We start from the raw sequence: 24,591 nt of genomic DNA, 5'->3' as shown, positions 1-24,591 counted from the left end.
TTAGGTGTGAATCAGAGTACTGATTCAGCAAAGGAGATTTTACAAGGCATGAAACCTTTGGACAAACAACAAGCAAAGCACATTTTTCTAAACCTAGCGAGGTCGATATTAGCATAATACCCACAGAGGTGTCTTTGGTCTTTATTGTCTTTTAAGCTGTAGAAAGAGAGCAAGCTGTAAAGGGCTGAGGTGGACAGAGAGATGTGGATACAAGAAAAAAAAGATTATCTGCGTTTTTTATTTTCTCCCCTCTCCTTGTCCTCTGTCTCTTTCTGTTATCTCTCCTCTCTAACCGCTACCTCTCTCCAGATGCCCAACCTGCGCGAGAAGTCCATCTTGCTGGTGAAGATGATGACCTACATAGAGAAGCGTTTTCCCGATGAACTTGAGTTAAACGCCCAGTTCTTGGACCTCGTTAATTACGTCTACAGGTAATTACTGCCATTCATCACATGGCCAAATGGCCGTGCCACCCGACGCCGATGCCGCCCTTGCATCCATCTTAACAAGAGGGGGGTTAAGGTCGGGGGTTTGAGGTGGGGGAAAGACACGGGAGGTTGGGTCAAGGAGCGAAGGAAAATGATGATGAAGAAGTGTACCCTTCATCATTTTTAAGAAAGGAGGTAAAGGTAGAGAGATGGAAATGGTTACAATAAGTTGATGGTAAGTGGAAGCTAAAAAATGTAATAATAGAAATGGAAACTGTAGGTGGAAAAGGTTGGGGAATAGAAGTGTGGCATCGTGCAGGAGAGGTCAGAAAGACAGCAGGTAGTGATAGAGATGGATAATGTGCCAGGGTCTTTCACAGGGCTACAGTCGTGTCAGGACTCGTGACAGGACACACAGCAGGTGGAGGCCAGAGGGGAGAGACTGTCTTAGTGACCGCTATTCATCAAACCATGGCACTCTTTGTCTTCCTGTCTTACACACAAACACATTTAATCAGCCAAATGTACCCTGCATCTCTCCGCCACATCTGCTCCACATGTCAGAAGGTTTAAAAATGAGCCGTAAAGCCATGATGGACAGCAAGTAATGATAATGGAATGACAAAGCAGCTGTGCCAGAACAATATGTGAATAAGAGAATGGTGCAATATGCAGCTGTGGTAGCCTCGCCTTTGTTGTTACTTCTATCCCACCTTCCCTCTCTCCTTCTCTTATGTGAATCACACCCATGAGGCCCATTAAGTGCAGCCGGATGATGTAGAAATGATGGCTTTTTTTATTTAATGCGTGACCATTAGTGCTTTACTATTACTGCTTTCTCCACGTCAAAACTACTTCAATTTTGCACAATATTCAGTGTAAACTGCCATCTCCTCATGCATCAGTGATCCCCATGACTGAATGACACGGCTGTTTAAACATGCCATGTTGCGTTTGGATATTGCTATAAGACTACCTTCTGTGTTTGTAATATGTTTGGAATCCTACCTACCTGTTTGCAAACATCACCTTTTATCCCAAGCAAGCTTGATTAGATTGTATTAGCAGTAATAATTATGTCTACAGTTATACCGAAATACCCCCCAAAATTGGTCTGTAAATATCCTTTATTAGTATTGTTTGATTGCTGCACATGAAGATATTCTGCATGAAAATTCCCTTCCTTGCTCAGAAACACATTGTAATGATATTTACTAATATAAAGATGAAGTAAAAGTCATAAAAAACATAAAGAATGTTTCAAACATTCTGCAAGTGTTGTGCCAGTTTAAGCGAGTATTGGCATGCATCACCTCTATCCTCTTCACATGACACTGCCATTAGTGCCGCTTTGTTTGTTGTCAGTGCAGTTGAAGCTGCATAAAAGTTACAAAATAAGAGAAGCTTAGGCATAGAATTAACATAGAGAATTTCTTATACTCAAGTCTGTCAAGGAACACGAGTATTTGACACTAACACAGATTACGGCTTTCAAACAAAGTTGAATCAGCATCAGAACTGAATATGATAAGCTTCATAAATGTGGAATCATCGCAGGGTACAGTTGCTCCTGTTACTTCAGTGTGTTCTTTATTGTTGTTTGATATTGTAACTTGTTTTTCACAGTTGTCTCACAGTAGTTTTGACTCGTACATCATTGCCGTGACTGCTTTCAGATCCAGCAGATGTTCTAAGTGAATTAAATTTTTTATTATCGACAAAACGCTTGTTTTCTGCCCTTATGAATAATGCAGCGTGCAAACACTGAAATAATTGTTTTGTCTATCATATTACACAGGGATGAGAGCCTCTCAGGAAGTGACATCACATCCAAGTTGGAGCCAGCCTTCCTCTCAGGGCTTCGCTGCACTCAGCCACTAATCAGAGCCAAGTTCTTTGAGGTGTTCGACGCCTCCATGAAGCGCCGTGTCTATGAGAGGCTGCTCTACATCTGCTGCTCTCAGAACTGGGAGGCCATGGGCAGCCACTTCTGGATCAAACAGTGCATAGAGGTAAACAGAGTGCTGCCTCTGATCTTTCAGCGAGCCTCTTAAGCCTTTTATCCGGCATTAAAAAGATTGTATTGTTGACGCATAAAACACGTCTTTCTTTTGTCTTTTTCCCCCCTCCACTTTCAGCTAGCCTTTTGAGATGCCTGTCACTCATTTACTGTCACTGATCACGTTTTGTACTTGTGTGTGTGTGCTTGTTAGCTGCTGCTGGCAGTGTGCGAGCGAAACACCATCATCGGCACCAGCTGCCAGGGATCCATGCTGCCGTCTATCACAAACGTCATCAACCTGGCCGACAGCCATGACCGCGCCGCCTTCGCCATGGCAACGCATGTCAAGCAGGAGCCGCGTGAGAGGGAGAACAGTGAGACCAAGGAGGAGGTGGGACACACAAACAGACCCACACACACAATACAATGTGTCATGAGACATGCTTTCTCACATAATTTAGCACATTATCCCATTAGGAACGTTGCATACTGTGGTACGCAGACAAGATTAAAGCTTTTCTTCCTTGCTCCCTCTTTTAAAATTAAAGACTGCTCTCATTTGCCACCCATTACTTTCAGCTGTTGATGGTTAATGTCCCCTTTCAAAAATTTGTCTTCTTTCCTTTGTGTCCAACGTGAAGACTAAATGTCAAAGCTCTCCCAGGAGATGATTATTTTCTTCTCTTCTCTGGCAGGATGTGGAGATAGACATAGAGTTAGCTCCAGGTGACCAGACGGCCATCCCCAAGAGTAAAGAGCAGGCCGAGAGAGATGCAGGCAACCAACTTCACATGCTTACGAACCGCCATGACAAGTTCCTCGACTCTCTACGGGAGGTCAAGGTAAGGTTGGTCCTCCTGAAACAAGCATATATTCTGTCCTTCAGTTCAGAGTGAGCTGAGGAGAGTGATATATCTAACCATTATGAGGAGTTTTCAAAATGACCCTAATTACCCAGAGGTTACTACTGACAATATTAGAGAAAGCAGCCTTTCTGATGTTTAACTTTGAACATATTTTCCCTCATCTATAGTGTGCAGAAGATTTTTATGATCCATGATCCTGCTGATTTTTATTCTAGCTATAAAATCAGGAACTGATTATTACCAGGGACATCAGTCAAATACAATTAACCGCCCAGTAGAATAGTAAATCAGCAGTGCTCTTGAGTCCCGAAGACAAGGATTAAGAACACTATTGCCTTGCTGAGTCAGCAGCTGTCATCTTTCTCTGCTTTGTGTTAGACGGGGGCTCTTCTGAACGCTCTGGTCCAGCTTTGTCACATCTCCACTCCGCTGGCCGAGAGGACCTGGGTTCAGCTCTTCCCTCGCCTCTGGAAGATCCTCTCTGACAGGCAGCAGCACGTAAGTATTACTCACTGGCCTCTGTGTAGTTACACCCCAAGCAGAGGAGCACAGAGCCAGGTAACTTCTGAGTATGATGCGGTTATATAAGTGACCAAATTATTTTATCTTCAAAATGTGGGAATATTGTGTTATTCCGCCTTGCCATTTGCATGAAAGTTACAGAGGCAGAAAGAGGGGAGCGGAGGTAGTAGAAGAGCTGCAACAGAGGCGAATTGACCTCTGTGTGTAAGGATAAGCCGGCAGGGCGGGACAGGGGAATGACGGTCTAATGGCGTTTACAGTCTGACAACATATTTCGAAAAATGTTTTACCTTGCCATGACGCAGCTTGCAAACTGCGCAGCTCTTTCCAGTACATAAAATCTAAAATGTGTTCCTTTGGTTGGAAAATCCAAAATGACAGTTTGGTCATTTTCAGAATATAAATCATAAACAACAAACAAAGCACACTTCTCTCTACTTGTTATCCCCAGTATTCTTGACTTCGCCTTTTTTTTTTCATTCATTTCATTCTGTACAAAAACACACACACACACATTCATCCACTCCCTTTATCCTTTTCTGTATCTTATCAACGACGTTAGCAAGGAGACTGTAACTCTGACCTTGGCCATCCCATTTCTGTCTCAAAACGTGCAGTTCCACTTAATGAGGACAGATTCATTTATGCTAAAAATGGAAACAAGAAAGCTGAAGGAGGAAAGCTATAATGAGTTTAACGAACCAGATGCATATAGAGTATTTTGAGACTTGTTGAAAGGCCTTGATTTGAAGTGATTGAGCTCTTAAACATCTGAAAGACGCAGTCAATAAAAAGATGCCATCAAAATGATGATGTTTTCTGCCTGTGACAGGCATGAAGTCACAAATATATCACATGTTTATTCTGATGCCTGGCTCGGCTCTGTGTTTAATGCCACCATTACACCATATTAATTTATGGGGGGGAATAGGGTTATGACTGCTGCTCGCTCAGGCTTTATATCTCTGGGCTGATTATTACATGAGAATGATAGAAAAGCATATTCCTCTAAGGAAGGAATTTACTTCTGTTCACATATTGGCCTTCTCCACCACCAGCCTAATTAAAGTGACCATCAAGGCATTAATTATTCCGTTCTGTCAACGGGCAGTGAAAATTATATTCATTACCAATACATCATTTATTTCTGAGTGTGTGTCAGTCATGATTATCAGAGCAGTAACTCCATGGTCACGCTCAAAGTCTGTTCTGCAGGCGTTGAGAGAGAGCGGCCAAGTGCACTTTAAGATACGTTTAAGATACAAATGAAAAATAGTTATTGACTGGGTTAAATCATTGCAATCACTTCCATAACATCAATATTTTCCTATATTGATTATTTGCTCATACATGTATATCAAATCTTGTAGTCTGAATGCAGAAGCGGGCTGAAAACAATGTATTATTCCCAGTAATCTCACCTGTTTCCTCCTACTTCTCTTACTGGAAAAAGGCATCACATTGCATCACATGCATGCAACAGAATGCCTTTATCAATATGCTATATCAGTGCACTAGTGCTTAAGTGTAACTGGGTAGTTTGATGAGCCCTCTATATCCCCCCCTCCAGGCTTTGTCAGGAGAAATGAGTCCTTTCCTGTGCAGCGGCAGCCATCAGGCCCAGAGGGACTGCCAGCCCAGTGCCCTAAACTGCTTTGTGGAGGCCATGTCCCAGTGTGTGCCTCCTATTCCCATCCGCCCTTGCGTGCTCAAGTACTTGGGCAAGACGCACAACCTATGGCTACGCTCCACTCTTATGTTGGAGCAGCAGGCCTTTGAAAAGGGCCTCAGCCTGCACAGCAAACCCAAGCAGAGCACTGAGTTCTACGAGCAGGAGAGCATCACACCACCTCAGCAGGTAATGTACTTAGATATGGAGTTGGCAGCATTTATTTATTTTATGACTGATCAAAGGTCTTTGAATTTTGCATAGTTTTGACAATTTACAATCATTGCACAATGTAGTGTTTCGTCGAGGGCTTTTTTGTCAGGAAAATGCAAGCCACAAAAGCAGAAAAGAGGGTTAGAGCTTGCTTCTTAAAACTGCTATTGATCTGCTTTTTTATTTATCCTTGTCTTCCACAGTAGAGGATCTTGAAAATATATTTTTCATGTGTGTGTTGCAGCCTCGTGTTTAAAGCTGGCAAATCTGGCTCTTATACTGTTTGAACTAGACTCATTAGCAAAGCTGCTCTCACTCAAAACTTTCCAATTTGTTCTGCTGCCATCCACATTTTGTTCTTCTCTATAGGAGATTTTGGACTCCCTGGCAGAGCTCTACTCTCTGCTCCAAGAGGAGGACATGTGGGCCGGCCTGTGGCAGAAAAGATGCAAGTTTCCCGAGACCGCCACAGCCATTGCCTACGAACAGCATGGCTTCTTTGAGCAGGTGAGAGAAAGCATGGCCATTTTGAAATGTATACACTGTTGCCAATTTATTGGGCTCACTGTCCTACAAATAACTCCTACCTCCATGAAGGTGTTATTCAACTTCATGGTCATCACGGAGGCTTTAAATTGTATCAGATTTTACTGAGAGATGTAATAATTTCTCAAATGAAGGCAGACAAATGTTGTGTCGAGGCAGGCATGTTGCGCTATTAATTATTTTATTACCCTCAAAAAGCCTGTGCTAAAACTTTTATGTGTCTGTTCAGGCCCAAGAAAGCTACGAGAAAGCAATGGAGAAGGCTAGAAAAGAGCACGAGAGGAGCAACGTCTCCCCAGCCATCTTCCCTGAATACCAGCTCTGGGAGGACCACTGGATACGGTAAGATTACTGGAACAGAGAAGATGCTGTTATCCCAGAGGGCAGTCTGTCTTACACATCAAGAGAGCTAGCAGAGCACAAAACCACAGTGGGATTTTACTTTAATACCTATCCTGTGCACCATTGATCTTATAAACCAGATAACATATAATCCATTCATGACACCAATTATACAGCAGAGCTTTCAGAAACAATGTTTGAAGAATACAGTAGACAAACTGAATTTCTATATGATATATATTTTTCACCTTTTTCTTAGCAGGCCTAGATATAATTTTTATTCATAAATGGCATAGTGCTGTCACTGGGAAAATAGGTATCTGTCAGCAGGGAAAATTCCATCAAGTCCATTTTCTTGTGATGTATCTGAGCCAAATGGCTGCTTTATAACAACTTGCCACAGTATAGGATGACCAGTGACTCTCCCTGTTGTATCTGCCTGTTTAAAAAACATTATTATTACTTTACATCAGGTCCAATATTACATGTAGTTTACCTCCAATATTTGGCATATTCTGTAATTCAAATCAAATGGAGACACACAGCTATATGGGTGAAGAAACCATAAAGAGGCTGTGCAAATGGTAAAAACCCTGAAGGAAATTTGTAAAGCCAAAATGACAGAGGTAAACCTCCCACAGGGACAGCCCTAATGAAGAACTGTGAATTGGACTAATTAAAGGATACATTTTATTGCAAAAACTTAATTAGCACAGCTGTAGCACATTTAAGAGCCTAACTTTTCATCTCCCTCGTCCCCATGTCCAGCTGTTCTAAGGAATTGAACCAGTGGGAGCCGTTGACAGAATACGGCCAATCTAAAGGCCACTCGAACCCTTATCTCATGCTCGAGTGTGCTTGGAGGGTTTCCAATTGGGCCGCCATGAAGGAAGCTCTGGTACAGGTGAGGAACGCAGTCACCATGTGAAAATGTATTCATGCATGGATTTCACATAAACACACACCTACATACATGAGCGCTCTCACTGTCTCCCAAAGGTTGCAATAACCCCCAACAGTTTGACAGAAAATAGAAACTGTAACCACAAGTTCTCACTAAAAAAATCACAGACGCAGTGGAGCCTCTAGGCGTGAACCCGTTGAACCGGAGACTCGACTCCTTTTCTCTATTACATTCCTGGTTTCCAGTACAGTGCTACAGCCCAGGCCTCGTGCCAGTGTGAAGTATAGTAACTTGATATTGGGACCGTCCGGCAGCTCCACAAACCCACACCTCCACGGAGAAAGAGAGAGCTGGCCGTGAAGCTGTGGAAATGCAGTATAGCTGTTTGGCCTGTTAATTTATTGGCCTCATGTTTCCTAAAACAAAGTGTAGACGGGTGGCGAACGCGTGATAGTACCTTGCATATAACAAATACTCCTGCTTTGCTCTTTCAAGGAGACTTGGAACCAATCCATTGAGCCGCTCTGTCCTAAGGTGACACCTAATTAAATTGTCTGGATGGCCGCACCGACTCCGCTGTATCCCTTCCTCTGCGTTTCATTCCTTCTCTTCTCTGTGTACCCATTTCTCTTTCTTTTGTCTCTTACTTCTCCAACTTCTCTTCCCTACTTCTTTTTGTCATTACTAACCCTCTCCACATCCACCTCCATCTCTTCATCCCTCGCTCTGCAGCTCTGGATTTAGCGGCTAATATTTACGACAGCTGTGCGCGTGAATAATTACCCTGGCATCTGCTGGAGGGTGATTTGTTTTATGGCGGAGGAGAGGAGCAAGGCTTTCAGTTGCCTGCCTGCCCACTGCTCACCACCTCAGAGGCAAAGTCCAAATGTCCCCCGCTTTCAATTAAAGCTGGCTCTTGATAAGGGCGGCCCTGTCTCCAGGATATTCATCAAGTGTCACCCCTGATAAGTGCGCTTTGACCGATCACTGTAATTTTCTCCAACATCAGAAGAGCTTACACAAATACACACCTAGGCTTTCTCACTCTCTTGCTCTTTTCACTCTTCCTCTTTTTGGTCTTCTGTCATTCTGTCTTCCTCTTATTTGCTCATGAACACATAACAGCAAACCACAGGTTTGACATATCAGGCTCCCCTAGGCTGTTGTTTGTTTAGTGTTAATGTATTCTGCGTTTTAATCAATAGCAGGGCCGTTTCCTCTCCTCCGCTTTCGTGTCAGGCTCGTCAGGTTGATTAGTCATTAGTACGAAAGCCCTGCTGAAACCATTCAGAAAATGAATTAGAAACTGTATTGTTGTGTATTTGTCCAAGCACTAAATTATGCAAGGAAAGTGTCATAGGCCCTTTTCCCTCAGATGTTTACATTTAATTAAAACTGCCATGCTCCTTTCTGTTTAACATCATAGGAACAAACAGAAAAACAGCATATCACATACACCAACTGTGTATCTGTTTCTAGTGAATGTCACCAATTCCTAATGGATTTTAAGCTTTAACTGACTGCTGCAAAGTTATATTTTGCATGCAGAAATCTACACGGTGAATTCTAATATCATTCAATCTCAACAGGAAGAAATCTTTGTTTTGTCTACAGGTACACTGAGAAATTTAAAAAAAAGATAATTATACGGTATTATTACCTTAAACAAGATATTCATTTGAGGTGATTTGTAGGCTTCTCACAGCATGTCTGCAGGTCCTTAAGAAGTCTTAAATTCATTTTTCCTAATTATTAGACCTTAAAAAGTCAATAAATAGTCCTAAATTATAATTGGTGAGGTCTTAATTACCACAAACATTTGATCGAATTTCATTTATCCATCTTTTAATTTCTTTTGATCAAACAGAGTCAAGCTCTTCTGTGTGACAGTCCACATTTCTAATGTTACAAATCTTTAAACCTACCACTGAACCTCATACCATCGTTTTACTTTTTACTTGCACTAACCTGTTGGCAAGATGTAGATTAATCCACTCTAGTAACCATTTTCCTAAATATGTTAAATTTACCTGTAATGGGACCAAATGCATGCTACATGCCTTTATACATAACTGCAGTAATTTGTCCAAAAGCAGTCTTAAATTTGGTTAAAAATGTGTTTGAAAAGGTCTCAAACAGCATTAAATTGAAGTGTCTGACACCTGTAGACCCTGTCTCAATATTTGATCCTTTCAATTTTTAATCTCAACATTTAATCCTGTGTGCTGCCGGTATGAATTTTGCAGGGAAACTGATGAATTGCTTTAAAACATGAAAGAGCAAGATGAGGCTATTTTCCAGTGCAAACACAAGTAAAGCTTGATTTTTGGAGGCAGGAGATGGTAGAATAAGTTCGACTGATAGAAGAATCAAATTACAGCCCATTTATGCTCTTCAGATGAACGCAGAGACGAACGAGCAAAATTCGGAAGACGGATATTAAAACCACTGCTGTAGTGAGACTCAGCCTCCTGGATATGATCTCATATTTTTAGGGTAGTTTACCAAGGTACATTTACCCTTTCATAAACAAATATTTATTATATTTAGTCAGGTTTTTTTTTTTTTAAACGGATATGAATTGGTGTTTAATTTGGGCTAATGTGGACACCAATATTGGAGAGTAGTCTAAATCAGTATATTGGCCAATATTCTTTAAATATCGATGTATAAATCCCTCGAAGTAGATCCCTCAAATTAAACACTTGTGACAAAGATATGTAATGGAGACAGGATATTTTACAGTTTATCAATAAACAAAATGACATCAGTGCAGGAAAACTTTACTGGGAATCTAATAATTCTAAATTACCCAAGCATTTTATTTCTGCATTACGTTCTGTTTGAAAAAAGTTTTCACATTGCCGCATAAACAGTATATACTGCATACATTTAGATACCAGTACAGCTGTGATAGGCCAATATCAGCTGATAAAATCAGGCTCTAGTTTAAATGTGAAAATGGACTTTGTTTGAATTTCCAGGTGGAGCTGAGTTGTCCTAAGGAGATGGCATGGAAGGTGAACATGCACCGAGGCTACCTGGCCATCTGCCACCCAGAGGAGCAGCAGCTCAACTTCATAGAACGGCTGGTGGAGATGGCCTCTAGCCTGGCCATCCGCGAGTGGAGGAGGCTGCCGCACATCGTCTCCCACGTGCACACACCGCTGCTGCAGGTCAGTGTCCAAAATTCACAAAGAGGATTTTTTCTTTTCCTCTGTTGAAAGGCTCCATTTAGACTGACACAGCAGTAAGGAAGCCAGGAAGAGCGGTGAAGAGGAAGTCAGTTTATTGCGATAAGCACTTGAAAAGATGCATGTCGAGAGATCATCAGTGGCCCTGAGACGTTGTGTTGTTGAGTAACTGCTGATAACGGTCTCTATCTCTCTCTAGCTCTCTCCATTTTATAAAATTGAGATAGATGATTAAAAAAAAATCAAAAAACCTTTAAGCCTCTTTGATTCCACCATGGGAGATTACAATAGACAGGGGCAAAGATGAAAAAGGAGAAAGAGGGGAGACTTAGGCTATGGAAATTGAAAAAGGTAGAGGGAACAAAATGTGGCGAACACGGGGAGAAAAAGAGAGAGAGAAAGAGAAGAAGAGAAAGAGAGTTAGTTTAGGATGGCTGTAATTACTTCCCTGCCATCAGATACCATTTGATTAAATACCTGCAGCAGAATTACATTTACATGATGAATGGGACGGTCTGAATGAAGGTTAGAAATGGGCCATCAGCTGATATTAACAGATAATTGTGAAAAATATTGTATTGCCTAATTTATTTTGTTTTGGGAGATTTGATTTCGGAGCGGGGGGGTTAAGTCTTCAGCACAGCTCTGATTCACTACATTTATCTTTTCAAAATGGCTATTTGAATTGGGTGACTACGTTCTGCTTTACTGTGTGCGTGTGTGCGTGGTTTTTTGGGGTGTGCGTTTGCTCGCATATGTGCAGTCCAATTATTTACCCTAGCCGAGGGAAAACAAGCTATTTATTCCTCTGCCCAGCCAAGTTGTAAATCTCCATTCCAAACTCTATATCTCATATTCACGACTCCATGAGCCTCGGAGAATGAGAAGCCCAGACTCTGCAAATACAGTAGGGCTCAAATACCATTTGAATCAAGTTATCATCAAATCCCAGCTCTTAGCAGTGACTGACGATCAATGGATTATCACCCACGCTATCGATTATGAGGGTTGGCATTAATATTGATTGATGAGTAGTTATAATGGAATGATTGATTATATGTTCACAGAGCGGCTTTGGGCCAATCAATGAGGCTTTTTTTCTCTCCAAGGAATGAGATAGAAGCCCTCGCTTATCATTTTCACATTTTCCCATCGCCTTGTCCTTTTTTTCAGTGCCATATCGGAGCAGATTAGCTGCTGAAGTAATGTAGGAAGACACAATGATTTTCCCCCCATAATGATTCTGGTGGCATTAAAATATATATTGCTGGACTGTATTTTAATGCAATAATTGTGTGTGTTTTTCTTACTTAGGCATTTTTAATATATACAGAATCCAAAGTTTCTCCTAAGGATGTGCACCATTAGTCATCTTTAGTTGGTTGTTATTTCACTGTTGACAGTGAAATGCTTTATAAACCATTGGTTTATTGCAAAGTTGCAACTGATGTTTAGAATACTTTGTAAATGGTTAATAAATACTGTGTAGTTGATCTATAAACAATATTTGGATGGCCATTAACTGCAACATTTATAAATGTTTTTTAAAACATTGCATTGTTTGTTAACAGCGAATTAACTATTAAAGGGGCTCTATTTAACAACTTGTAGCAATTCACATGTATTAATCACTTTTTTAATGGCCATGTGTGAGCGGATTGTAACCAGACCTGAAAAATGAGACCTTCCCCGTCTCTCTTGGTTGCCTACACAAGCCTGTGGACAATTTGTTTAAGTTGTTTAATGCTGCTGAACTGTGGATTTCTTTGTGAAGGACTCGGGTCGGATTTTCCACAACAGGCCAAAGGATGTGACTTCATGCAAGTTCTCGAGTGCCTCGTCTCAGTGCCTCTCTTGGCTCCGATAACAGAGAGCAACAGTAGCTAACGTTAGTTTAGAAATAGAGTCTGCTAACATAAACAAAAAAAACAGCTTCCAACATAACACAAAAATTCCACAGAGCCCCTTAAACTAAAATTTAAATAGCTATAAATTTACCAATGATCAATGATGGTTATTATGAAGTGTTACCAAACTTCGCTTCCCTCATTAGTCTGCCCCAGAAATACAGGTCAGTGAAAGGTATTCTTATTTTATTAATTTACATGATTAAATTACAAATCGACATGATTTGCAACTAAATATCCTGTCTTCCTAGTCTAATGTTGCTTTATAAATACCGAGTATCACTGGTTAAGATGTGAAGTATGCATTTCTTTTTCAGAAAATGTTTAACCTCTTAGATGAAATTGTGCTCAGTTTTGACTGAATGTTTTCTTTCTATTAAACTCCTCTTCTAGTCTAAGTTTACGCTTCTTGGTCGTTAGGAACATCTCTAATTTCCCCTAGTCATTATTCACTCAGATTGGCCTGGAAAAAGGAAATGGAAAAATGTTGTCAAAAGTCAACAATAATGTGTGTTAATGTTTTGCTATGAGAGCATATGGTAAGGCATTGTTTTCTGTCAGGGATGAGGTAGAGCTCTTCAGATCTAGCTGTCCGTAGAAGTAAATGTGTCACTTTGATCCATCTTGTTTTTGGAGGCTTTCAGCCCCTGGGATTGTTGAGTAAGCCAGCATTGTCTTATGTCCTCATATCTGTCAATACCCTGACAGTAACAGTCCTATTTTTCTTATCATTTTAGGCTCTGTCTTTTACTTCATCCTTCATGTTTTTTACTCTCTATGCTTTTACCTCAGAGCCTCACACAGAGTCATTTTTTCCATTAACACAGTCTCACACCCTTTCTTCCTTGCCATCACCTTTCGTCTTGTTCCTTCCATCTATCTCCTGATCCTTGTTCTCCACATCTCCCATGCCATCTTTCCACCTCTTATCTGAAACCTTGTCTCCAAACACTCTATGTTTCCTTTCTAACCATGTTGTCACCCTTTCTTATCACTCCTTTAGCTCTACTTTGTTGAATTGATTAAGATATTTTAGGAATTCTCTGCTTCATTGTGCGGTACACCACACACTGAAGACAACAAGAAATAATGGGAGGGTGATGAGGCAGAAATGCACAAGACATTTTTGATGGCTTGCTGCAATAAAAAAAACGTAATATGCATGTTAAAACACCCAGAGCGGGCAAAGCTTAAAATTCTGTTTGGTTCTTGAGCATCAACAAAAAATAAACAATTTACATGAGGTTTCTTTAACTTAACTTTTAAAAAAAGACAGTCACTGATTGACAGCAGATGGACACTGTGTGGGTGATGCCGTGCAAACTAAACCAAGTTTGGCTAGTAGCATAGATTTGTTGTGTTGTGTAGACAGAATATTAACAAGATTAAGTGCAGCTGGTATACTGTCTGGACCAAAACTTTGAAGCAGACCGTAGAGCCAGCCTGGGAACACAAAATGTAAACTGTAAACAAAAAAGTTAGCCATTGCAAGCACGAGAAGCATTTGGCTGCTGCTTCAGATCTACCACCATAAAAGTTTGAAGAGTTCGAGTGAAGTGAGTGTGCTCTAGAGATTATCATGATCCTGTGTGTAAGATACAAAAAGGTCGAGATTTCTTATTATTTATATTATTTATTTAGTTATTATTTCTCCCCCCAGGCGGCACAGCAGATCATTGAGCTGCAAGAAGCAGCCCAAATTAATGCAGGGCTTCAGCCGGCTAACCTGGGCCGCAACACCAGCCTTCACGATATGAAGACTGTGGTGAAGACCTGGAGGAACCGACTGCCTATTGTTTCTGACGATCTGTCCCACTGGAGCAGCATCTTCATGTGGCGCCAGCACCACTACCAAGGTACGACACAAACGCCAACAGATCCAGTACAGCCTGTCAAATTTGTCACCAGAGAGGCATACATTTATGTCCACATGCATGACTTTATACAGGTTGTATGAGTTTTACAGGGTGATACTCTCATGCAGACACACTCAGATTGCTGGTTCGGTTTCTACCAGTTCCAGGAAGAGCTCTTCTCAAAGAAGGCCACGATGTTCAGAACCCCCTCAGGGTCTCTGTAAATTTCAAATGTCAGCTTGCTACAGCACTCTCTCTCTGTCACTGCAGGACATAGAACACACACACTCTGAAACACACACATATTTACCTTGCTCAGTGTTCAGCTCTCTCCCGCGGTGACTTTGAAACCATTCAGAGAGGCAGCCACTGCAAAATGTGATGTCTCAAGCAACTTGAGCCCCAACTCGCACTGTGAGGCACTGCAATAATGATAGCACTGGTTCTGCAGCACCACGGCAATAAAATCCACTTCATTTATACGTGACAGCCTTCAAACTTATGTTAAAGTGAAATGGAATTTTCTTGATGAAATTCATCGCCATGGCCCATTTACTGTTCAATACGTTTAGTGTCCCCGGTGCCCTCCTGCATTATGAGAGCTGAGCTTTCAGAGTGCTAGAAGATCACCACACTGCTCCAAGCTATACTTTTTTGCTTACTTTTTCAAACATGACACTTGTGTTAAAAGAAAGAAATGCCATGTTCATTACTGTTTTGTCTCTGTCCACAGCCATAGTGACGGCATATGAGACAAACACACAGCACGATCCAAACAACAACAATGCCATGTTGGGAGTTCATGCATCAGCTTCTGCTATCATTCAGTATGGCAAGATAGGACGCAAGCAGGTACTGGGTTAGGCTTATAAACCATTTTTACTAAGTCATGAAGTTCCTTTCTTTTCAATTGTGTTTGTAAAATCACATCACACTCTTGTTTCCCCAGGGTTTGGTGAATGTGGCTCTTGACATCTTGAGTCGTATCCATACCATCCCCACAGTGCCCATTGTTGACTGCTTCCAGAAGATTAGACAGCAGGTCAAATGTTATTTGCAGCTGGCCGGCGTCATGGGCAAGAATGAGTGTATGCAGGTGAGAGTACCTCTACCACATAAGACAACCTCTTTCTTGGACTCTACTATATTTCAAATTAGAGAAAACTAAGGCCTATTTTTTTTTATTTGTCCAATGGGCTCAATATCGATGCATATAAAGTCCTTAACTGACCCATCTCTCATTTCAGTGATATATTTTTTTATTCTTATTTTTTATTTTATTCTTTTCAGAAAATGAACACTTGCTTTGACAGTAAATTGTTGATGGTTACATCAACAATCGTTGTACTTAATTGGTATAATCTCAGTACATTTAAGCCTCATGATTGTTAGGTACGCATCTACACATGACAAATAATAGAATACAAATGTCAGTGTGTTAAAAATCACTGTTGGTTTTATTAGCATAGGCATGCACATTTCTATTTCAGTAAAATGAAATATTTTCTAGGTAAAATCACTCTCTACAAAGGGCATAGCTCATTTAGTTAGTGCGATCTTGTTATGTGTCATCAAAACATGATAAAAGTATCCCATCCATGTAACACCTGCACCATAATGCAGCACAGCTGCAAGAGATTTTGACTGTGGTAATGCATGCTCCAATTTGAAATAAGCCAGCCTCTACTGAAGAACAACAAATTTGATTCATTAAGTGTGATTTAAATACTTGGGCTGATTTCTGTTAGTAGTAGGTGGAGGCTTAGTTAGTGGCGAGAAGTGTTTGGGGTGGCTCTAGGTGACAAGTTATAGCTGCGAGACTTATAAGAGAGTGTAACTCAGGAGCTTGCTCTTAAGCCCATGGAGTACTCTGATTAATAGGAGCAGTTCAGCACACCACAAGTCATTAAAAGTGCCAGTAGACACTCTTCTCTCTCTTTCTTTCTCTCTTCTATCTCATCTCCTCTGGTTCTCTCTGTCTCTCTCTCCCGCTACACATCGTTTGTCACAGCAGTACATAGGGGACACCTAATCAGAGGCTCACCATAATGGAAGTTTAGTTCCCCGAACACCTCTTTTCTTACTTCTTAATGAACACCGAGCAGTTTGTTTGTTTTTCACCTGTGATTATGGCCCTGTCTAAAACTGAGTGTCGCGGTATCTTGTTCGCGATTCCTCTCCCCAGCGTCCACGAAAGTTTCTTAACTGCAGTTTGGTTTGAAGTTAAAGCTGTGTTGTTCACTCCCCCCTCTGCTAGGGTTTGGAGGTGATCGAGTCGACCAACCTGAAGTACTTCACCAAGGAGATGACGGCCGAGTTCTACGCTCTGAAGGGCATGTTCCTTGCTCAGATCAACAAGTATGTCTCAGTGTTGCCACTTTGTAGCCAACTTTAGCTTCTTTCCCTTTTTAGTTCTTCACAATCTGAATTCATCCTTTTGTCTGTCACTGTCTTCTCTTTGTTCGTCACTGATTTGTCCTCAAAGTGGTCCCTGAACTCCGCGTGGGTGTTTTTTGCCCATCAGGACACGGCAGTCATGTTTAATCTGCACTTCTCGCCTCAAGCTGACTCACCTCTGAGATTATGTTACTGGGTCACCCCCGTGATGTGGCTTAGATATTAACGTGCATCTGTGTCATCAGTTTGTGACAGCGTCAGTAATGTGTTTTTTGCTGCAGGGATTGCCTGTGGAGCGTACAACTGCTCTTTTCATGCTTTGCTGGGTACCCACAGCCCCACTCTTTAACACCCCTTCAGCACCCCCTTTTCACCCGTCATCTTTGACGTGACATGGCGTCCTGAGGGGTGAAAGACAAATTGAGGAAGGCTTATTAAATGTATATGCAGCTCAATAATTAACTTGAGGCAATTTGCAGGAATCTCTGGGATCAGCAGAACTTGCCTCTACCTCAGCAGGGTTTATTGCAATCATTAAGTTTCCCCTACACCAGGGGAGAATTAACAGCAGAGTGGGGGTTAGGGGTTGAAAGAGTGTGTGTATGTGTGTGCGCATGTGCAACCACATGTGCTAAGGATTTTGGGATCATTCAATTAAACGGGTGTCAGAGATTTGACAGTCTGTTGGGTGCCTGTGCTCCTGTTGAGCCGGGTAGTGGAAACTGTTAATGTACTTTAACACTGGCAAAGTGACTGAGGCAACCCCATTAAGTATTACTGGAGGGTCCTCGGCTCTGACTCCCATAGCAATCAAGCTCCCATTTCTTAATCACATGCCAAAATGCCTTTTATAATAACACATTTTAATTGATTGGCTTGGGAGACATTTCGCTGTAAGTAAGTGGGAGAGTAGTTTTGGAAGCACTCCTAAAATGGAGGTCCATTTACCAACTGTAGCTCAGTAAGGCTTTTTCATTGACAGGCCTGTCTCCTTGTTTTGACTGCAGGGTGGTGCGTCTCCGGTGCCTCTTGCATCTTATTTATTAATCAAAGGCTGAAAGGTGTGCGAAAATTATTCAGACTGCGTGCCAACAAGCAGTTAGAAGCCGCTTGGTGTGCTGAAAACAGCTGATGATTCAGAATATATTTCCCTGTCAGCATAAATGGTGCAGTCAAAATGTAGGGGGGCCCTGCCAGATTTCACCTGTCTATTTCTTTGCCTGCTATTTAACAGTTTCTAAATCGGATGCTCAAAGTGTGACTGCTAGATTGCAGTACCAGAATAAAAAAAACCCCAAGGAGTCTCAAGTTTATCAGCCTGCAGATTTCTCTGAGCTGTAGCAATGCTCTTCACGGTCAATGTATTTGTATACAGATAAATATAGCCGTTACGCTGAGGTTTTTACCTTGCTGCGGCACTGTCATTTCTGATAAAATAGGAAGACGTTAAGCTCATATGTCATCCAGTATTAAATGGATTGATCCACACAGTATGATAGGGTTGGGTTCAACTCATATTACAATATAGCAAAAAGCCTGAACTCTGGGTGACATTAATTCATGCTGGGTTAAATGCTTACTCTGTAATGCTGAGGGGAAAGGCCTTGAAGATTACAGCAAATGAAATATGGTGCTTATTGATGTGTAGTACATAATTCAGAATGTGATCATCGTAATCTGTTTCACACTCAACCTTTCTCCTTTTCAACCCCCCTCTCCCTTCTCCCAGCAAGTAAATCCATCCATCTCTTTCAACCCTCCCCTCTCACTCTTTTCTTTTCACTCAACCCTACCTCCTCTCCCTTCCTCCTACTCTTTGCCACTTGCCCTTGACAACTCTGTGCTACCCCATAGTCCATCCCCTCACTCTCTTAACGCTCTCCATCTTCTCATCCCAGGTCAGAGGAGGCCAACAAGGCCTTTTCAGCCGCTGTGCAGATGCACGACGTCCTGGTGAAGGCCTGGGCCATGTGGGGTGACTACCTGGAGAACATCTTTGTCAAGGACCGCCAGCTCCACTTGGGTGTCTCGGCCATCACCTGCTACCTTCACGCCTGCCGCCACCAAAATGAGAGCAAGTCCCGCAAATACCTCGCAAAGGTGATAACTGAAGTGGAAGGGAGGCTTTTTGTGTGATTGTGTGAGGCCTTTGTTTTTGTTTTGTTTTGTTTTTTCAGAGAAGGTCACTTTTAATTCCCTTGTTTCCTGACCCCATCCAGCCCATTTATTATTAGTGCTGATGAGAAAAAATGCACCCTTTTCCCCTTCAAACTCTGCCACAGTTTCAAGCAGGGAGTCGTAGTGATTTGATCGATTATAGTCCAGCGGTAGACAGTAGTGTGGATGGGTTCTCACGGCAGATCGATGGTGTAGTGAAGGCCAACCTCTGGCGTGGGGGGTGGGGTTAACAGACTAATGGCCTCCCCTAACACTCCAATCTCATGACCCTCTACATGGACCGACCTTTCTCTAACAGCCAGACGAATGCTACCATACTTACCCGTTGAGTAAGCCCTATGTGGGAGGTAAGGCAAGGCTCCTTGCTAACAACCACCTCACCTTCTCACACAGACACATACCAAGTCATTCAGCACAGCCCCTCCAGAGGTTAGCACAGAAAGACCTCTATATGCACTTATAATGAGTACAGCTCTGAAAGCTGCTGTGCTCTGCCATACTGTACAGAGGTCAGGTGGTTCTCTATAGCAGAAGAAGCAGCAACATCAATTCAGATGATCACAGCACAAGAAGTAAGAATATTATGACGATTTAGGTGAATTCTTTGAGTTTTTGCCTCAATAAAAACACAAACTGTGCCTTATTTCTCTTATTTATTAATGAACCGACGGGGGATGAGAGATTGTGAAAACTTGACTAAACTGCCTGCTGGGTCTTTCTTTCAAAGAGCCACAGGAGAGTCCGATTAGAGAGACTCATCCTCAGCGTCAAGCTTGATAAATAATAAATATGCTGTTGCCACATCCAGTGTTAGCATCAGGCATTGCTATCATTATCTGTTTTAATAATGGCTGCTAGCAGCTTCTCATTCCAATTAGATGTTTTTTCTGGTGACCCCCCCTGGTATTGTACTGCCAAGCTGGGTTGGCAGTGCTTAGTCCTGACGGGTGAAGTGAGATGACCAGTCATTACCAGTAATTATACACAATCTGTGTACCAGGGTTGGCTCGCTGACGAGAGCCTGGGGGGGGTTGAGTGGGGTTAATGTCTTCATTATAATGTAGATGCACACGCAAGCACACCAGGGGAGGCAAGATCAACTCCACACTGGCTCAGCTTTGATCATGTTCAGGATCGCCAAGATGTGCTCATTCATTGCTCCTGCTGTGAACAGAGCCAGGGAAGCAGCAATGGTCTGATTAATGATGGAGACCTTACCTCTGAATATTTGGTGTCAGACATTAACTACTTTTTTGTGAATGGAACATGTTCATGTGACTGCCTTGGCAGAATGACAAGAGTATTGCATTTAATTTGTTGTTTGTTTTCTAACCTGTCTCTCCGCCTGTCTTCACCTCGCACCCCCGCTTCTGTTTTTTTTTTATCTGTAGGTGTTGTGGCTTCTCAGCTTTGATGACAAGAACACCCTGGCAGATGCTGTGGACAAGTACTGCATCGGAGTCCCGCCCATCCAGTGGTTGGCATGGATACCGCAGCTCCTGACTTGCCTGGTTGGTTCAGAAGGCAAACCTCTGCTCAACCTAATCAGCCAGGTGAGGCTTTTTCAAACCTCCCAGATCGAGATCGGCATTGTGCTTAAGCCAAAATCCTCTTGGTCTCTGTTATCAACTTTTTATCAATGAAAACAGCTCAAACAGAGATCTCAAATAATTTTATTGTTTTCTTTGGGTTTGGGTTATTTGTTTTAAAATCAAATCTTTCCTCCTCTTGTTGCTTTTTCATTTTTTCCCTTCAGTTTCATGTCTGGATGTCTGCTCCACCCATCAATCATCCATATTTTCTTCTCTTGGCTTCTTTCGCGCATTTGGGGCAGCACATCTGGCTGGTGTGTTAGCATTAGTGTTCATGCACGTCTTTCTAATCAAGATAAATTAACTGCATTCACGCCAAAGTGGCCTCTCTCCTGCTTTCTATTTACCAAATTAAGCATTCAGATTCTTTCACTGTCCCCTTTTACAGCAATTTACTGGCTTTCACCAATCCCTGGTGAATTGGTTTTTAAATTATTTGTTCAAGAAATGATTATAAAGTTAATATCGTGCGCATCCGCACTGCGGGAACAGAGCTAGTAATTAAAGCGAGGACTAATTTGCTTTGCTTAATGGAGTATTATTTCCGCACAATTTGAAGAGGGTGATCTTCAAAGAGTAGTCTGCTATAACAAACAGCCATCCTCGCAGCAAAGCAGGAATATTGTATAGAGGATATGAGAGAAAGTGGAGAATAAAAAAAGGGGGGAGGAGAAGGAGTTTTCAAGTACGAGTGGGTGAGATCATGGAAAGTCGGACAAATCGTGTGATGAAATAATGACTTTGGAAATTATCTCTACTTTTAAGCATGCATTGCTACTGGCTTAATGCAAGTTAGCTGTTAAATAAATGAACACAGCAGCAGAAACGTACTGAAGTATTTGCTTTTATGTTTTTGTCAATGATTTCTTATATAACATGTTAACCTTTTTAGGTGTGGACAGGATAAGGCTTGTTACAAGGTTCAAAGTTGTGACCTGTTGGGTGAAGTTGAGTCATTTAAACCCGTACCTGCCTTTTGCATGTATATGAGGGGATGTCAATGGGTGACTAGAGATTTTCAATCTACAGAGATCCACTCCTCCCTTTGGTCTGCTTTGTCACCCTGTAATGACTGAAGGGTAAAAGGTTGACACCTTCTTCTTCATTCCCTTTTTTATGTAAAGAGAAACCCACATTTTAATGCATGGCAGGCTTTGTCTCTGCACTCGCCTGAATTATTTAGTGTTTCTCTGCGGCGGCGGGATGTTTAAAAAACGTATGTTGAAATATTGATGAAGGTGAGGAGAAGAGCGCCCGGGGCCAGGCGGGAAGATGAATCAGAAGTTAACAGAGAATCTCAACACCTCTCCCCACACGCGCTCCTCTCTCACCCTCCCTCGCTGCCTCCTCCTTGTCTACCATTCGCCCTCTTCCCCTCGGCCCACCTCAGCTTCGCCAAAATATGACATTTCTTATCTTCCCATTAGTGGGCTGATCTCTAGTTCCTCCTCTTCCTCTCTGCCTTCCTTCCTCTTTCATCTTTAATGCTGCTGTTAGCTACCACTTAGGACTCCTTCCCGTTACCCCTGACTCTTGATCTCTCTCCCCTCTGTTTTTGAGCGCTGTGACAAGGAGAATCATGAAAATTTCACATTTGCTGTATGTGCAAAAAATTAAATTGAGAAATGTGAGAGATTAAGAGAGGGTAGTGTATAAACAATTGCACAATACCGTTTATGTAAAGGGTGTGCAAATGTGCCCACGTTCAACTTTATTTTTCGAGGGCTGACCCCAATGCTTTTATTGCCATGGTAATAGACGTCCAAATCTGTATTTGAATGGCTCATTGTTTTTTTTTTTCTCTTTCTTTCTACTCTCCGTGCCCCAAAAATGGTATTCAGGACAGCCCTAATGTATTCAGTTGACTTAACAGATTTGGGTTGTATATACTTTTCTGCAAATTTTTCATGACTGAGGCTGTGGCTTTTTGTACTGGAAGCATTCAACATACGGCTGTACTCAAGCCACAAAAGAGCAGTTAAAGGCTTTGGTGGTGACTGAAGGTGCTCCATAGCAAAATTGCCTCACTACTGAGGAAGTGAAGAGTGTTTTCCAAGATGTAGTTCAATGTAATAATAGTTTTCATTCTTCCCCTTTGTATCGTCTCCAGGCTGTCCAGGCTTAGACCTACAACAGCAGTAGTTGGTTAATCCTATCTGTCTCCCCTGCTTTTACAGCACCGACTGACCAACCATGTAGAGTTACATTGAGTGAGGGAGCTGAGTCTCTTGAAGAATTTGAGACCTGCCGGGATCTGGAACAGCTCTTTTAGTCGTCCAGTCTAAGCAGAACTACAGTATGTTGTAGTTAGCCGTGGGCCAACCCATTCTCGGCGGCAGCTTTAAACTTGAGCTAGTTCTTGTGAAATCTTGATTTGTGCAGTTTGAGAATCCCTCTGAAGACCTGCACTGCATGTCAGAGGAATGTGGATTGAGTCAGTGAAAGCTTAGAGGGTCCAAAATCCATTTAGCCGTAGGCTGAATTGTGGGGGGAAAAAGCTTCTTCTCTTTCTTTGTCTATCTCTCTCGTCGATTCCCCCTCCACCATCCATCCCCGACCCACTTTTACCCGTATTGAGCTCAGTTTTGTTGTTGCGATGTGGAGGTATCCCTTTCTGCCTTGCAGGCATATTGAGGGTCTAGAAGGGATCAAGTGGCTGTGTAATTGCAGCCTATGAAATTGTGCTCCGGGACCTGAGAGAACGTTGTGGTTTGGTCTTCCACCAATATCCAATGGGCCTAAAAAAGCCAGGCTTAAAGATTTCTCCTGTATAGAAATTCAAGGAAAATCAGTTTTTATACAACCTAGTTATTGTTCCTGTACTTGTACTCATTAAAAAAAAAGTCTAATGACATTTTTACATGACTACAACAGGGTATACGATGGCAAATAGGAACATGACTGCTCAGACAATCCTAGATGTCATAAATAAACTTCCAAGTTGGTCATATTTTCTAAACCTGTTCTTTGGAGATGATTTATTTTTATTTGAGATGAAGAATTTGAAACTTTTCAGAGCAGAGCTTGTTTTACTTCTGCTTATAGTTGTTAAAAAGTGGCAGATTTCTGTTGTCGCCTCTGTAGAATTTTAGCGAGCTTTGTCTCAGCTCATGTTCTACCTTTAGGCACTCGCTTTGTACAGTCACAGTGATATCTGTGTCGCAGTGGTCGCCCCTCTCATGTATTAGAATGAGATTTGGTGACAAGTGTGGAATTGATTTTGTGGCCACATAAAGGAGGCTTTTGAAAATTTGTTCAAAGCTTTCACTGCATGTTCAAGACTTTATTTAAGGTGTTAAACAGTGTGTATTTAGATCAAACACTTTCCATAGAGCCATCTGAGCCAGCAGGAATACATGAATGGATGATGAATGAAATAAACCTATATGAGGTGAATTTGCCTTGACGAAAGAAAGTCAACTGAAAGAAAAAAGTGAATACTGAATCTTGATTTTCTCACTTGGATGCTGAACTACAGTACAGTCGATTACTAATCCTACCTCCCACCTGAACTGTGAACCTGAGACAGATGTATAAATTATACACCAAAGGTAGATACCGAATTCACCTGCTGCCTCTCTTATCAAAGGGATCCTACAGCACCAAGTTGGAGGTGAATTTGCTATGTGTTTAAAAAAAAAACTTGAAATTTCTCATGCCTTCACTTCAACCATTAAGCCTTTCCAATGTTGTCGGGGACTTTTCTTGAAAGTCTTGAGGGCAATTTCATCATCAGTCACATTCAGTTTTTGTAATTCAGCCATGACGTGTTTGTAACTTCCCCTAACTCCCCTGACTCAAAGCTTCAAACACTCCCTCTGTTACAGCAAAGGTCTCTGACTGTATCAGTATGATCTCTCTCTCTCTCTGACACACAAACAGTATCTCTCTGTCCCACTCTCCCTCCACCTCTACCTCTGTCTGCCTCCCCTCTCTCTCCCTCTCTCTCTCCTTTGCATTCCTGAGGGGGAGTCT

General features: G+C 41.9%; 1 protein-coding gene across 1 annotated transcript in view; it reads left to right on the top strand.

Moving 5' to 3' along the window:
- The window catches only part of trrap (transformation/transcription domain-associated protein), an 80,580-nt gene that overhangs the window by 40,026 nt on the left and 15,963 nt on the right, over positions 1–24,591 (top strand). The window contains exons 48-63 of the mRNA XM_073489480.1: positions 310–431; positions 2,227–2,440; positions 2,642–2,821; positions 3,126–3,272; positions 3,675–3,794; positions 5,389–5,676; positions 6,070–6,207; positions 6,476–6,588; positions 7,357–7,492; positions 10,477–10,668; positions 14,254–14,449; positions 15,183–15,301; positions 15,399–15,545; positions 16,707–16,807; positions 18,745–18,946; positions 20,416–20,577. Of these exons, the coding sequence (XP_073345581.1) occupies positions 310–431; positions 2,227–2,440; positions 2,642–2,821; positions 3,126–3,272; positions 3,675–3,794; positions 5,389–5,676; positions 6,070–6,207; positions 6,476–6,588; positions 7,357–7,492; positions 10,477–10,668; positions 14,254–14,449; positions 15,183–15,301; positions 15,399–15,545; positions 16,707–16,807; positions 18,745–18,946; positions 20,416–20,577 (2,577 nt within the window). The remainder of the gene's footprint in view (positions 1–309; positions 432–2,226; positions 2,441–2,641; positions 2,822–3,125; positions 3,273–3,674; positions 3,795–5,388; positions 5,677–6,069; positions 6,208–6,475; positions 6,589–7,356; positions 7,493–10,476; positions 10,669–14,253; positions 14,450–15,182; positions 15,302–15,398; positions 15,546–16,706; positions 16,808–18,744; positions 18,947–20,415; positions 20,578–24,591) is intronic.

The sequence above is a fragment of the Pagrus major genome, chromosome 20 (genome assembly GCF_040436345.1).
Source record: "Pagrus major chromosome 20, Pma_NU_1.0".
NCBI classification, from domain to species: Eukaryota; Metazoa; Chordata; class Actinopteri; order Spariformes; family Sparidae; genus Pagrus; species Pagrus major.
This window is presented reverse-complemented; position numbering and strand designations above follow the sequence as displayed.